We start from the raw sequence: 12,827 nt of genomic DNA on the forward strand, positions 1-12,827 counted from the left end.
AGGCTGGCAACGAGAGACTTACAGCCAGGTCTGGGACAGCTTAGATGGTAGCCTTCACCCGATAAAGCTACTATATAAAAACAGTTATCCTGATCCGCCGTTTCACTTGGAAAATCGAGACAAGAACGGCTTTTGGATATTGGAAGGGTGTGAGATTGGTGGTTGGTTTGATGGTCCACGCCTTTATCATTCCTCAAGTGATGTTGGTACTCCGTGGAGTCCTCGGAGTCCCATTTACAGTCCTCAGTCACCAGCATCCCCAGAACCTGAACCCTGAATATCAGGCATCATCCTAAATAGCCTTTCACCGCACAGGCAGCCTGTGGTCCCAGATTGCATAAGACCACATCAAACTATACATATGGACTAATGCGGTAGCGTACCATCAAAGTCTTTTTATATGAACGGTTCTTACAGGCGCATTATCAGGGTGTCAGATTGATTAGAGACGAAAGGTTTGGCCACCTTATGTGAGCTTAGACCAGATTTTAGGTTACCTTATTTTGGCGTGCTAAGTTTCAGAGGACATCTTCTGACATCCACCAGCGTACCTGACAAAATAGCCCTTCAGGATCATGAACTGTAACCTTATTTAAGAGGTACGTTATGGTGTATCACAGATCTACCAAATACTGCTCACATGTGTTTTCAAACTCTGTTCCACTGGCACCATTCAAAGCCGGTCAAAGTTACAGCCCTTGGAAGCACGGCAGCTCAGCCCTCCGCTGTCTTGCTACAAATAGCCTTTGGAAAACTTCGCACTTTTCTTTTCAATCTTTAGACCCTCCCCCAACCGCAACTATTTTCAACATGGACACAACCAGCAATCATCCGCATGGTATTTCTTCGCTTGCTATCACAGATAGCTTACCTTCAAATTCTCGACCTCTTACCCAAAACAATGCCAGCTCCATGTGTCTTGAGGAGCTTCCGTACGATGTCAGGCATTTAATCCTTTTTTTGGTACCTACTATCGCGGATCTCTTGGCTCTTGTACGAGCTTCACCTGTTTTCTATAGAGACTATGCTATCGAGCCTGAAAAATGGCTGTATCACTGCTTAGGGCTGGAGCTTGGACATACGATCATCGATGCCATTTCTGTTCACTTGGCCAACACATTCGCATCTCGGCAACACCATGTTTTGGACGAAACTCAGCGCACTTTGGAGGACATGCGCCATTTCATCAGCACCTATCTCTCACGCGTCTTATCACCAATCGACCATAACTCTGCCCTAGCCGACAAAGCAGACATCGTTTCCATTGTTGCCTTCCACTGTACTGTAGTGATGCCGTTGGTTTCCCGGTTCATGGAATGGACTCAGGGTAATTTCGAGGGCTTGTCGCTGTCGGGAGGCCTTAGCCATACGGAAATGAAGCGCATCCTCCGCGGCTTCTACAGATACCAGCTGTTTTGTAAAGTCTTTGGTGTCAAGGGTCGTCCTGAGCAGCATATACAGCCCTATGTATCAGAAGATGAGAAATTGGAATTGTTCCTCGGCATATACGAGCCCTGGGAGACAGAGGAGGTCTTGTGCGTTTACGACTTCGTCAATGACGAATACGACAGACTACTGGAAAATACGTGGTGGGACGTTGTGCTAATAGAGCCTCGTCTATCCCCAGGAATGTCCATTGATGAGGTAAACTTGGGTGGGTACCCTCGCCTCACTTTTTGATATCCCAGGCTGACTGCTTACTAGCCAAGTTTCTTGAAAGCCACGCCTCTCAACGCGACGCCTCTCAACGCGTGCAGAATGACTGCTTGAAAGCTCAAAGTCGCGAGATTTACAAGACGGGTCTTGGCTCTCTAGGCCTAATCGTTCTTGTTGACATGTTCAACGCCGCAGACCATGAGACCTTGGTAAGCCTTGTTGCGCAACACATCGAACTATTGTGGGATCCATGGATCGAAGAGACAGTGTCGACGCAATGTCAAGCTCGACGACGGAACTGGGTATTCTCAGCTCGCGACAGAGCTGAACTTGAGAGAGCGCCAATGCCATTCACGGGTGACAGCGAAGGGAGCCCTCCGTTGGCCTGGGTGACTATCTGGAAAGGAACAAGCAGTAATCGCTTCGGGCAGTGGATACCACGTTTGTTTCGAGAATGGGGTTATGTCATGTGGGATTCTGGTCGAATGATCACTGCTGGTGGTATTGCTGCGCTTGAAGAGAAGTGGGTTGAGACGTATACTTTACCGGACAGTGATTTTTTCGTTGACCCTAGAGAACGTGCATAGAGTTCACAAGAACTAGAAAGTAGTCAATATTAATGAATATATTTGGAGATTTGGTAGTATCAAAGAGTCAATCAACTCTTGAGAAGTCAGTGTCCCATGAATCAAATGTATTCGTAGATGGCGTCACCATACCGTGTAAGCTGTTCTAGTGCTCTTCCTGCGACTCGACAAGCCCATCTTCATCCTTCTCCACCTTGTAGTCCCGTCCAATCAGCTTATCCATCTCACGACTGGCAGAGTCGAACGAAGGAGCCATCATTTCGAAAGCCCCAGCTGCGGACTTGAGGACTTCCATCTTCAGTGCCAAGATCAGAATTTGTCCGGGTATGAAAGGTATCTCACATTTTTTGTCGCAGCTGCCTGACTGGAATTGTTCCTTCACGGTAGGATCGCATGCTTCCTTGATTGCTTGAAATGGTTGAAAGACAGTTTTGTTCATGGATAGGCAAGGGAACGCGAGCTCCTCCTTTTCGAGGTCCAGTGCGTCGCCAAGATATGTCAGAAAGCGAGTTGGGGTAAGGCGAATGTTTGTTGACGCTTTGTTTTTGTTCTTGTCTGTCCCCTTGTTGGACGCCTTTGACATCGCCGGCTGCTTGGGCATCGCTTCTGGATGAACACGGGGGAGTACCTCTTGAATACTCTCCGCATTCCATTCCTGCCGGTACCGTTCAAGGAGCTTACCATCTCTTTTGTTCTTGTGGTACCTATCCTGTAAGATATGATGAATAGGTGCCCGTGACTTTATGTCTCGTGTGCCTGCCTTGCAAGTCTGATAAAAGCAAGGTATTTTGCGTCGTTAACTGATGATGTTCAAACACTAACTGCTTTCTTCTAAGAAGACATGGATTCGAGATAGCACAATAACCACCATGATTTAGAGCTAATATCTGATCTTCAGGTGCTGGGTCGCTAGATTAGCGCCAGGAACAATCCATTGCAGGGAGGAGTTGTGCCCCATATTTCAACACCTAGCCTCGGCGTTTTCGCAACGGCTTTTTCCAAGCGCCCAACTCCGCCACCGAGACTTGCGGAAGTGGAAAAAGCCCATCAGGCATCTGCTTACCGTACGGCATGAGCTAAAAACATTGAGAATTTATATATCGGTGATCACACTTAACTGTCCCTTTTCCTTCAATGTTTTCTACTTCTAGGCCTACAACACCGATTGTCCTGCCATCATGGCGTCACGCCTGTGCGACGTCTGTATCAAGCTTAATATCGAAGACCTTGTTTCTGACCGGGGTTTCGCCTTACACACTAACATCCTCCAACTTCACGCATCTGCATCATCGTGTCGGCTATGCAACCAAGCTATTGAACGAATCTGCTCAGGACACAGCAGGCTGAATCATTCTAAAGAGAATGAGACATATCTTGCCAGTCAGCAAGCTCGCGTCTTCTACAATCACCATGTCCATTCCGAACAGGGCTTTACTATAGTAGTATCAGATGTGTCATCACCAACGCCAACTCAAGGGCAGAGATACTCTTGGCTGTTGATGAGAATACTTGATGGAGATCCCGCGCGAGTGTTGGGCGCAGAAACGGTACGCGTGGTGCCCGAGAGCACTTCGAGCGACGAGTCGACGGTCCAGGCCCTGAAGTGGCTGAAAGAATGCCTTCTTAGCCAAGATCGCTTCGAACATTGTTCGCATACTGTCGACCACAGTCTTGCGAGAGGCCTGGCGAGTACCACCTTACCGCTCTCAAACAGTATGCCGGAAGTCCAGAGACTTAGCGAGGACATCAAGCTTCTCTACGAGATGAGAGTTCCAGAGCAAGTTCCCGACCAAGACCGCGCCGGGAGGCTTGTCGAGATCATCGATACAGAGGATGTGAGATTGGTCGAAGGCTCAGCGCAGTGCACTCCATACGTTGCTCTAAGTTACAGATGGGGCGGCCTTGAGGCAATTTGGCAGACAACAACTAAGAATCTCAACTCACGCCGAGACGTATTCTCTATCGAGGATCTTCCAAAGACTCTTTGCGATGCTGTCAAAGTTACTCGCGATCTTGGCTTCGAATGGATATGGATTGATAGTCTCTGTATTGTTCAGGATGACAAGGACGATTGGGCGAAAGAAGCTGTCAAGATGGCGAACATCTACCAGAACGCGATCGTCACTATCTCTGCAGATTTTAGCAAAGACGCCAAGGCGGGACTGCATAACGACAGATCGACGTCCATGTTTAATAGAGAAGAGAGTATTGGGATCTCCAATAGGCTTTCGGCAGGAGATGAGAGCACACTATACCTTTTCCCCAATCAAGATACAAGGCTCGATGAGTCGATCACCAACATTCGAGATATGGGCGATCTTCTGTGTCATTGCACACTAAGAGACCGAGGCTGGACAATGCAAGAGCGTATCCTCTCGCCTCGCATAATTCACTACGCTTCTGATCAACTTTACTGGGAGTGCTACCATAGCATCCAGGAAAGTGAAGACAAGCTCCTTTGGATGGGTCGCAGCTCTACCATCCCGAAGATAGCCCACCGCATCAAATCCGCGAAGGATGACGGAACTAAAAAGAAGGAGTTGAAACAGATGCTTTACAACTGGTATGTTCATATAGTAGGTGGAGATTACTCGTATCGCTCCTTGACCTATGCCGAGGACAAGCTACTAGCTATTGGCGGTGTAGCTAGGGCACTCGATGACATCGAACCCATGGGTTATATGGTCGGCCACTGGGGTGAGTACGATGACGAACTTGTCAAAAGTTTCTGTTGGAAACGTGGCGGACCTGGTCAGAAGGCTACCAAGTACCGTGCACCATCTTGGTCATGGGCCAGTCAAGATTCAGCTATCAATTATACAAGCTACAGTCTCGTTGGTACATCTGACGATGTGGTTGTAGCAGAGCCCGTTGCATGGAAAGCCTCGGTGCCAGATGGCACTTTCTTTGGACGCTGTACCAGTGGCTACCTCCAGATCAAAGCGAAACTCGCTCGCGGGACAGTCTTTCCAAACTGTGGTTACGACTTTAGTAACAATACTCGATCATTTTTATCTGGCAGCTACACCGTTGCTCCTCCAAAGGAAAGGTGTGCTTTCTTGATGCTTGAAGGAGGGGAAACATCGGATCTTGTCTGGTTGGATGAGAGTCAAGCTACACAAGAGCCAGTGCGTGAGGGCATTGATGTCAAAGTCGTTATGCTATCAGAAGTCAGACCACGTGGTGAGGAGCCATATCCTGGAGGTTGTATGATATGTACTCTGGATAAGAACTATCATCTGACGAGAATTGGGTTCACGGAGAGTGTCAGGCCATGGAAGGAGGGCGAGGGCAGGGCGAAACCTCCTATTACGGCACCGAAGCTTTGTGACAAGGAGGATATTGAATTGATCATCATATGAATTCCATGTATAGTTCATCTTATCAAGCCTTTTTCTGCGTGGCAAGCAGATAGCAAATGCAGGTTCGGAAGTATCATTCAAGCCAATGTTCGGACATTTTCGTCCGTGAGAATGCCGAGGAGTGCAGCAGCAGGGTTCTTACACGCGCCCACCCGACGTTTGTATTATGTCCCCGAGATCTATAACGTCTCGATGTTCTTTCTTAGGACAGATAAAGTATGAATATTGCGTGTAAGACCATTCGTGAATTATGACCCAGAAATCTTGCAAGCCCACATGTTAATCTCTTTTGGACGATGTCCATCAGTTAGTCATGTCTTCAGCCGAACATACACCAACCACGTCAACTTTACTATCAACAGCGACAGTATACCTGAATGTCTACACAACGCTGGACACAGAGGCCTACGCAGCCCTTTTCAGCGATGATTTCACGCTCGAAATGGCTCCAGCTTCGGCAAGCTTACCAACACTCGATCGAGACGCCTGTATTTCTCGCGTCAGCGCCATTAAGGGAGTGATGTCTACGTTTCCTGTTACGATCATCAATGCTTGGCCAAATCCGTCTTTGAGAGAGGTCCTTGTCTGGGCCAAGTCTGAAGCGTATTTTCATGAGCAGCTGAAAGACGGAGATAGCAGCGAGTGGGATCTGAGGGGGGAGTACATGTTTCTTATGACCATGGATGAAAACGGGATGAAGGTAGAGCACTTTTTGGAGTTCATGGATAGCAGGGCTACAGCGGATATTACTTCTTTCGTCATTCGCGCCTTGGGGAATAAGAAAGCACTCAGTAGTGTTTGAACGACTTCTGAAATACATCGAGCCTGGGGTTCGAGAACTTTACTTGGATTCATCTATTAATTTTTTTAGAATTATAACTGAACGCTTTACTCAACATCTAGTGCGTATAAACATATCACACCGAGTGACTATCAGACACAATCTTGCCTTTGCGACTTTCCGCGCGACCCATCGCATAGAGTCGAGTCGCGCCATATAACTGCGTGGTAATCCACAGTGCAAAGACAGTCGGTGTAGCGATCTTCCACTCGATAGCCCATCGAGTCCAAGAACTATTGAGCAGGTATATCGTCACAATTGTTTCCACACCGGCTGCTGTTACTGCCCAAATGCAACATCCAAAGGCAAGCTTGGATAGCAAGGCAGAGTTTTCGCGCTTGACTCGCCAGATAATCATGGTTATGAAGATGGGTAGCTCGACGATGACATCGAAAGCACCTGGTTGGGAGATGTTAGCATGGGACGCGATACAAGGATGGGCATACTAACCCCAGACCATGCACATATAAAACTCCAGTGTTGCTTCAGGGTGCTTCTCGGGCTCCGCGAAAAGACTAATAGCCGTCTGTGTGATAACAAGCAGACCGATATGATGGGCAATACTGATATAACTCGCAAACTTGGTTCGAAAGCACATCTCGAAAAGGTAATAGGCGCTGTAAACCTCCGCCGCGACAAACAAGAAGTCACCCACGGTGACCGTACCGCCTCTGCTCACTGGTGTATGGAAATGCGCATTGCCGACAAGAAAAGCGAAAATAGGATACGCCGTCGATACTAATAAAGATGCAAGTATAAATGTGCCGACATGGAAGTATACAAAGGAGCGTCGTCGTCGTTCATCTTTGCGTTCTTGGAGTTCTGCGTAGACTCTTCGATGTACACGTAGGAGAACCCATCGTTCGAGGATGTTGGCGAGTAGGACTATGCCTATGATACTGCATACGAGGATGAGAGAGCCGTAAGGAAGTAGTCTCGTGAGAGGATTGTTTTCCAAGAGCTGGATCTTGGGAGGATGACGCTGGATCGCCATGACGAAGAGAATAACAAGAAAAGAAACGATTTGGAAAGAGAGTGAGTTACTGGGATATTGGGTACAGCAAAGGAAAGTGCTAATCAGGGAGTTCCATCATTCTTATTATGCGGACACCGGGCAAGTGCCGTCGAGGAGTATTATACGATGCATCACGTTGCATAACCTAGGTACATAAAATAACAATTCCAAATGGCATTGGCCGTATCGTTAAATTTCCCGCGATATTAAAATACGAACAAGCCATACATTTCTCGGATTCGGCACCAAGTCAGTCGTAAGCGACAAAGGCCTTCTAGAAGAAAAGAAAAGCGAGTCCGAAAAACCATTGGCTGCACCGTAGAGACGATGGTGCGTCAGTGGCTCAATCGTAATAAATATAGGGGTCCACGGTCTGGAACAAGTTGGGGGTGCTAAGCCTCAGAGGGGTCCACTGTCGCCAATCTCGCTACAGATCCACTTGGTCATGCCGTTTTCCGGGCTTGTTCGCAACGTTACGCGGCTTTTACGGTTTATCGGCATGTTCCCTTTCCACCAAGAGTCTTGGCTATGAATAGACTATGGCTTACCTTTTCCGCATTCGGATAACTGCGGCGGTTAGCGAGTATTCTCTGTTTCAAAAGATCTGTCAACTGTTGGGTATGCCGTAGTGCTCACTGTTTATGTTTCTGGGCACTCCAATAGCCAGAGGGGCATGGATGTGTGATTCGAGCATACTGTTAGTAAACTACACGTCGGCTTAAAAGTCTTTCACGGCAGCGCTTATTTATGAGTTCCTTGGAAGCTTGGGTTGAGATGAGAGGTCAATACTCTTTCGAATATGTCTCACAACCAATTAGTCCATCCGTCTTACACAACGCGCGAACCTGTCAACTTCGTCGATTGGCTTATGCGGGGTCACTGGGGCTGAGTAGGACTTCACTCATTCAGGTACCAGCCGACCTCGAGGCTGACAGCACACTAGACGACGCTAGGGACGGCCAGACCGGGCGGTCATGATACCTCTTAGGAAGGTCAAAGCATTGGCATTCGTAAATCACAATCTGTAATTGTTCAAGCCATATGAATTGACGTCATGTTCAACATTGTTGGCTTAGTCGTCTGTATACCTTCCCGATCTCTTCGACCTCGGCAACAAACATAACAGAACGCCCGGTCTGATACGCAACTGTGGGCTCAAGATGGCTGGTTCCAAAGTCCCTCACTTCGCAATTGCGGAGTGAATTGTAGGATGCTAAAGAGGTTGCTCAAAGCGGGCAAGTCATCCATTCTAATACACCATGTTTTCTGTCTCATGATGGATCTGAGTCAGCGAACGCCCACATAGAGTGCGTAACATGATAATACCAGCTTCGGCAGAATGTTCAACACTGAATACTACATTCGCAAATAGGCTATAGGATTAAACCATGCAGTCGCTGTAGCAGCGCTTCGGGTCATGCAGCCAAATGGATCGCGTATGCACCCCAGTGCCAACACTTTAGTCACTAACTAAGGCAACTATCCCATCCATCCAGCCGAACTTGTCCATCATAGCACTCAAGTTCCCCTGACTACTCTATTGGCGTTACGCAGTGCCGGTGGACTAAATCCTACCAGTCACAGTCCATGTACACCAGTCAACCAATACAGACCACTGATCACTAAGAATAATGGTTCTGTCGATACCCGATAGCCTGTCTGTTGCTATGATGGTTTGTAGTGAAAACGTTGAATACGAATGTTCAATCCTTGATATGAGAATTTCTGTGCATTTCTCGTGCTGGCTCAGTACTTGAACCACTTTACGCGTGCTTGTTTTTGAAGCGGGTGTTAGCGCGAGTGTTCGCGTCCGGTTTAACGAACGGGAGCCTCTACAGTTCCACATTCGATAAGACAATGCAAAAGAAGGAATAACCACAAGCATGTAGCTATATCCTCTTTTATATCATTCCAGCTCTCACTCATCTTAGTTTTTAGTGGGTGGTGGGCTTAGAATACTTCGACTTCACTGTCCGCGTTAGATTGCTGCCAAGTCTTGAGCACAAACTGGTCAGCGATCAATCAAGTTTGGTGAGCGCAGCATAACAAATGAAAAACTCCACTATATCCACGAATTAACAGCATAATATATTGAATTTAATACGTAAAAGACCCCAACTCAATCAGAATACCCTTCCATGAAATATTCATCGCAATACCGAGATCTTGACATCTTGTGCAGGGTAACTCACCGAGCTGGGTTCGAACAGAGATGATGGAATCGTGCGGGGCCGGATTAACGTGCTTTCCGCAGAGCGCGCACAGGCCACCACCAGCCTCTCCGGTGAATCGCAGAACGCCAACAGGAAATTGTACCAGTACAGTAGGACCAGAATCATGTTCAATCAAAATAATATCTAAGCATGTCACTGAATCGAACGATTATACTTCATATAAGTTACTGCTTTGCTTCCCTCTTCAAGAGAAAATGGGTACCCTCTCTTATCTGAATTGCTGATTCCCGACCGCAACCTGAACGCGTAGCCCACGTGACCAGACCCACTTACGTCCCCCTTCACGATCAATCCAGCTCTCCAAACCTCACATCATCACCACATTCGCTCCATCACCACCACAACGCCGCATCACAAGAAGCGACCCGTTTATCTCGCAGCGTGCTGGAGATCAATAAGTCAATTCTTGCGACACCCACACAAGTTCAAAGAGCAGGTTACTCGGCTCTGCGGGCGTTATAATTGCCGACTCCTACCCACCAAACGAGTGTCGTTGACATCGTTTGCTGGAAGGATCGGGTTCCGCAGAAGGGATTTGCTTAGTTTCGCAGCGTGCTGGAGACTTTGCGGATCGCCTGGTGTCCGAGGCTTTCGCTCTTTGCTCGTGTCGTGGTCGGCAAAACATCAGACTTCACGCGCAAACAACCGGCAACTCGGCTCTGCAGGCGTTATAATTGCCGACTCCTACCCATCAAACGAGTGTCTTTGACATCCTTTGCTGGAAGGACCGGGTTCTGCAGAAGGGATCGGTTCTGTCTTGCAGCTTTGCTGGGGAAGAGCTGATTGCCTGTTGACGAGCCTGGATTTGTTTGTTCGTTGAGGTTCTGCAGGTACGTATTGTGATCGTTGCTTCTCATGATCTGTTATAGGAATGTCTTCTTCAACACCCTCACCGTGTCTTGACATCGACGAGACTGCGCCCGCTGTCGTTGAGTGGGAATGCGACGGTGTTACGCATCATCTTGCGAAGCCTGATCCGAAGGTCGACAGTATTATCTTTAGAACTCGGTTGAGCGGCTCCAGCGCGCTCTTCGAAATACGCTTCCCCATCAACCTGAAGGGTGTGGATGGTGTCTCGGCCATTACGATCTCTATCCAACCCTCTTCCATCACATCCTTCGAGTTTACCACACCCAAGACGGTTCCCGAAGCTGCGAAAGACAAGTTTAAAGGAGGAGTGACTCGCCTAGCATTTCAAATCAATCAGACTGCCCAGATCCTGGCTCCTGTCGCTGCAAAGGATCCACTCGCACCGTCAAAAGCGCAATCCGGCAAAGTCCTCGATGCTGTTCGCATGCTTGCCGACGCAACTGTTTTTATAGTGTATATAGGCGACAAGAAGCTATCGAATGAACAATTTGTATCCATCAGCGACGCAGTGAAACGGGGTGGTCTAAAGCCCTTCCGCGATCAACATGACCTTGCAAGCATGTACCACGGCACAGGAGCCAAGATCGTCGATCTCCTGTCACCAACACAAGACGCGCCCCCATCCTACAACGAAACCGAATCCCCGCCACCGCCTCCCTCAATCAACGAGAGAAAACGCCGTCGAGTCGATAGCGAAGGGAAAGACAGTGACGCGATTTCACAAATATGGGCTGAGCTGAAAGCACGAAACGAGCGCGACCAAACAATACAGCATGAGCTGGCCGACTTGAAGAAAGAGAACAATACCCTTCGAGACGAACTCGCACAGATCCGTCAACAGGTCGCAGCCTTCCACCAAAACCTAGACGCATTGAAGACAGACGTCGAGCACCTTCAAGGTCAAGACAAGCAGACCACCGACGTTATGGAAGGATATGATACGAGGCTGGTCGAGTTGCGAGACGATCTTGAGGATCTTGACGCCAAGGTCGACTCTATCCAGGAGCATCGCGATGAGAATGGTGTGGCGAGGGACTTTCTTGATAAGGTCCGCAGCGACGTGTACGACGATATTGTCTCGCGTCTCACAGGCTGAGCATGGGGTCTCGCCAGAGTCCACCATCACTGCATCCTCAAGCCATGGAGGGTTGCTACGACTGGAAGTCGATGCGCGCCCGGTCAGGCATAGCAGCTCCTGAGCTACGTAATGTCCTCCGACCTCGCATGTGGCCATCGCCATCGCCGCCGCTGCTCCTTTCATGAGCCCGACCTATGCTGAACCACGATTGCTCTACCACAATCAATTGTCAGCATTTCAACTCGGAGCTCACCCGTTGCCGCTGCCCGGCACCGCCCTGACTGTCGCTTGATTCGCCTGATCCCGAATTCTACAACGCCGTTCAAGTCACAGCGCTGCCTGTCTCGGCAGCACCCATCTCGCGATCGCCTTCAAAGATGGTCGTTCGACACTCGAGTGCCGGGCTGGGTACGCTCTTACCTTACCACCACGCCAGATTGTAGGCGTCGGACAACGTTCTGCATGTTCTCCGACTATCTACCCAGGTGCCGTCGCACGAGATTGGGACTGGAGCCTTGGGCTAGGCGAAAGCTGAATCCCACCCTTCTTATGTCCAACACATCAAACGACGCCGTCTATTCTGTTGCATGTCGTTGCTGACATTGATACACGCATCATACCCTTGCATCCATGTCGCATCTTGCCTCTGTTTCTAGGGCCATTTCTGTATATACCCTTCTTGATTGTTCTGCAAGCGACCATCTACACCATACAATGCACTATACTAGTTTCCAACCTACTCCTCTCAAGTCGCTTCCTGACCATCCATTCGCCGTGACTCTTGAAACGACCATCCCTTCGTCGTCAGCCTGGACGTTCTTCGCACACCGCTCTACCAGGCCGTAGCGATGTACCGCATGATTCCCGCCGCATCTGTGATAATAAAATTCTGTCATCGTGGTGACCTGTCTGCGCCCGACTTTCTAGGCATAATACTTTCGATTGCCGTTTTGTTTGCACGTTCTTGAGCCTCTTCTCCATCCGACCCCACCGGGCTTTCTACCGCTCCCTTTTCTCTTTATGCGAGGCCTTTCCATCCTCTATCGCGTCCACCAACTTACCGCCATCTGCACGATGGCGGCCGCGTGACAAGACTTCCTATTCATTGAATTGACGCATCGCCACTACTCCAGCAGACAGTGCAAAAAGAGTAGCCTTGCTGCAAAGGGCAAAAAACATACAAC

General features: G+C 48.8%; 5 protein-coding genes across 5 annotated transcripts; 3 read left to right on the plus strand and 2 right to left on the minus strand.

The window, feature by feature from the left end:
• Positions 1 to 810: 810 nt before the first annotated feature.
• Positions 811 to 2,243, plus strand: FIESC28_04736 (uncharacterized protein; the record flags this gene model as incomplete). The annotated part of the gene is made up of 2 exons (XM_031158883.1): positions 811 to 1,654; positions 1,705 to 2,243. The coding sequence occupies 2 exons, from the start codon at positions 811 to 813 to the stop codon at positions 2,241 to 2,243; spliced, it is 1,383 nt and encodes a 460-aa protein (XP_031017090.1).
• A 145-nt stretch (positions 2,244 to 2,388) lies between these two features.
• Positions 2,389 to 2,844, minus strand: FIESC28_04737 (uncharacterized protein; the record flags this gene model as incomplete). Its single annotated transcript, XM_031158884.1, has 1 exon — positions 2,389 to 2,844. One exon carries the CDS (start codon positions 2,842 to 2,844, stop codon positions 2,389 to 2,391), a length of 456 nt encoding a protein of 151 aa, XP_031017091.1.
• Positions 2,845 to 3,421: 577 nt separating this feature from the next.
• On the plus strand, positions 3,422 to 5,605 carry FIESC28_04738 (uncharacterized protein; the record flags this gene model as incomplete). Its single annotated transcript, XM_031158885.1, has 1 exon — positions 3,422 to 5,605. The coding sequence occupies one exon, from the start codon at positions 3,422 to 3,424 to the stop codon at positions 5,603 to 5,605; it is 2,184 nt and encodes a 727-aa protein (XP_031017092.1).
• A 917-nt stretch (positions 5,606 to 6,522) lies between these two features.
• On the minus strand, positions 6,523 to 7,440 carry FIESC28_04739 (uncharacterized protein; the record flags this gene model as incomplete). Its single annotated transcript, XM_031158886.1, has 2 exons — positions 6,523 to 6,845; positions 6,897 to 7,440. 2 exons carry the CDS (start codon positions 7,438 to 7,440, stop codon positions 6,523 to 6,525), a joined length of 867 nt encoding a protein of 288 aa, XP_031017093.1.
• A 3,126-nt stretch (positions 7,441 to 10,566) lies between these two features.
• On the plus strand, positions 10,567 to 11,661 carry FIESC28_04740 (uncharacterized protein; the record flags this gene model as incomplete). The annotated part of the gene is made up of 1 exon (XM_031158887.1): positions 10,567 to 11,661. One exon carries the CDS (start codon positions 10,567 to 10,569, stop codon positions 11,659 to 11,661), a length of 1,095 nt encoding a protein of 364 aa, XP_031017094.1.
• Between the last annotated feature and the right edge of the window lie 1,166 nt (positions 11,662 to 12,827).

Source organism: Fusarium coffeatum (genome assembly GCF_003316985.1).
Source record: "Fusarium coffeatum strain FIESC_28 chromosome Unknown BRIP53273_contig_102, whole genome shotgun sequence".
In the NCBI taxonomy this organism is placed as follows: Eukaryota; Fungi; Ascomycota; class Sordariomycetes; order Hypocreales; family Nectriaceae; genus Fusarium; species Fusarium coffeatum.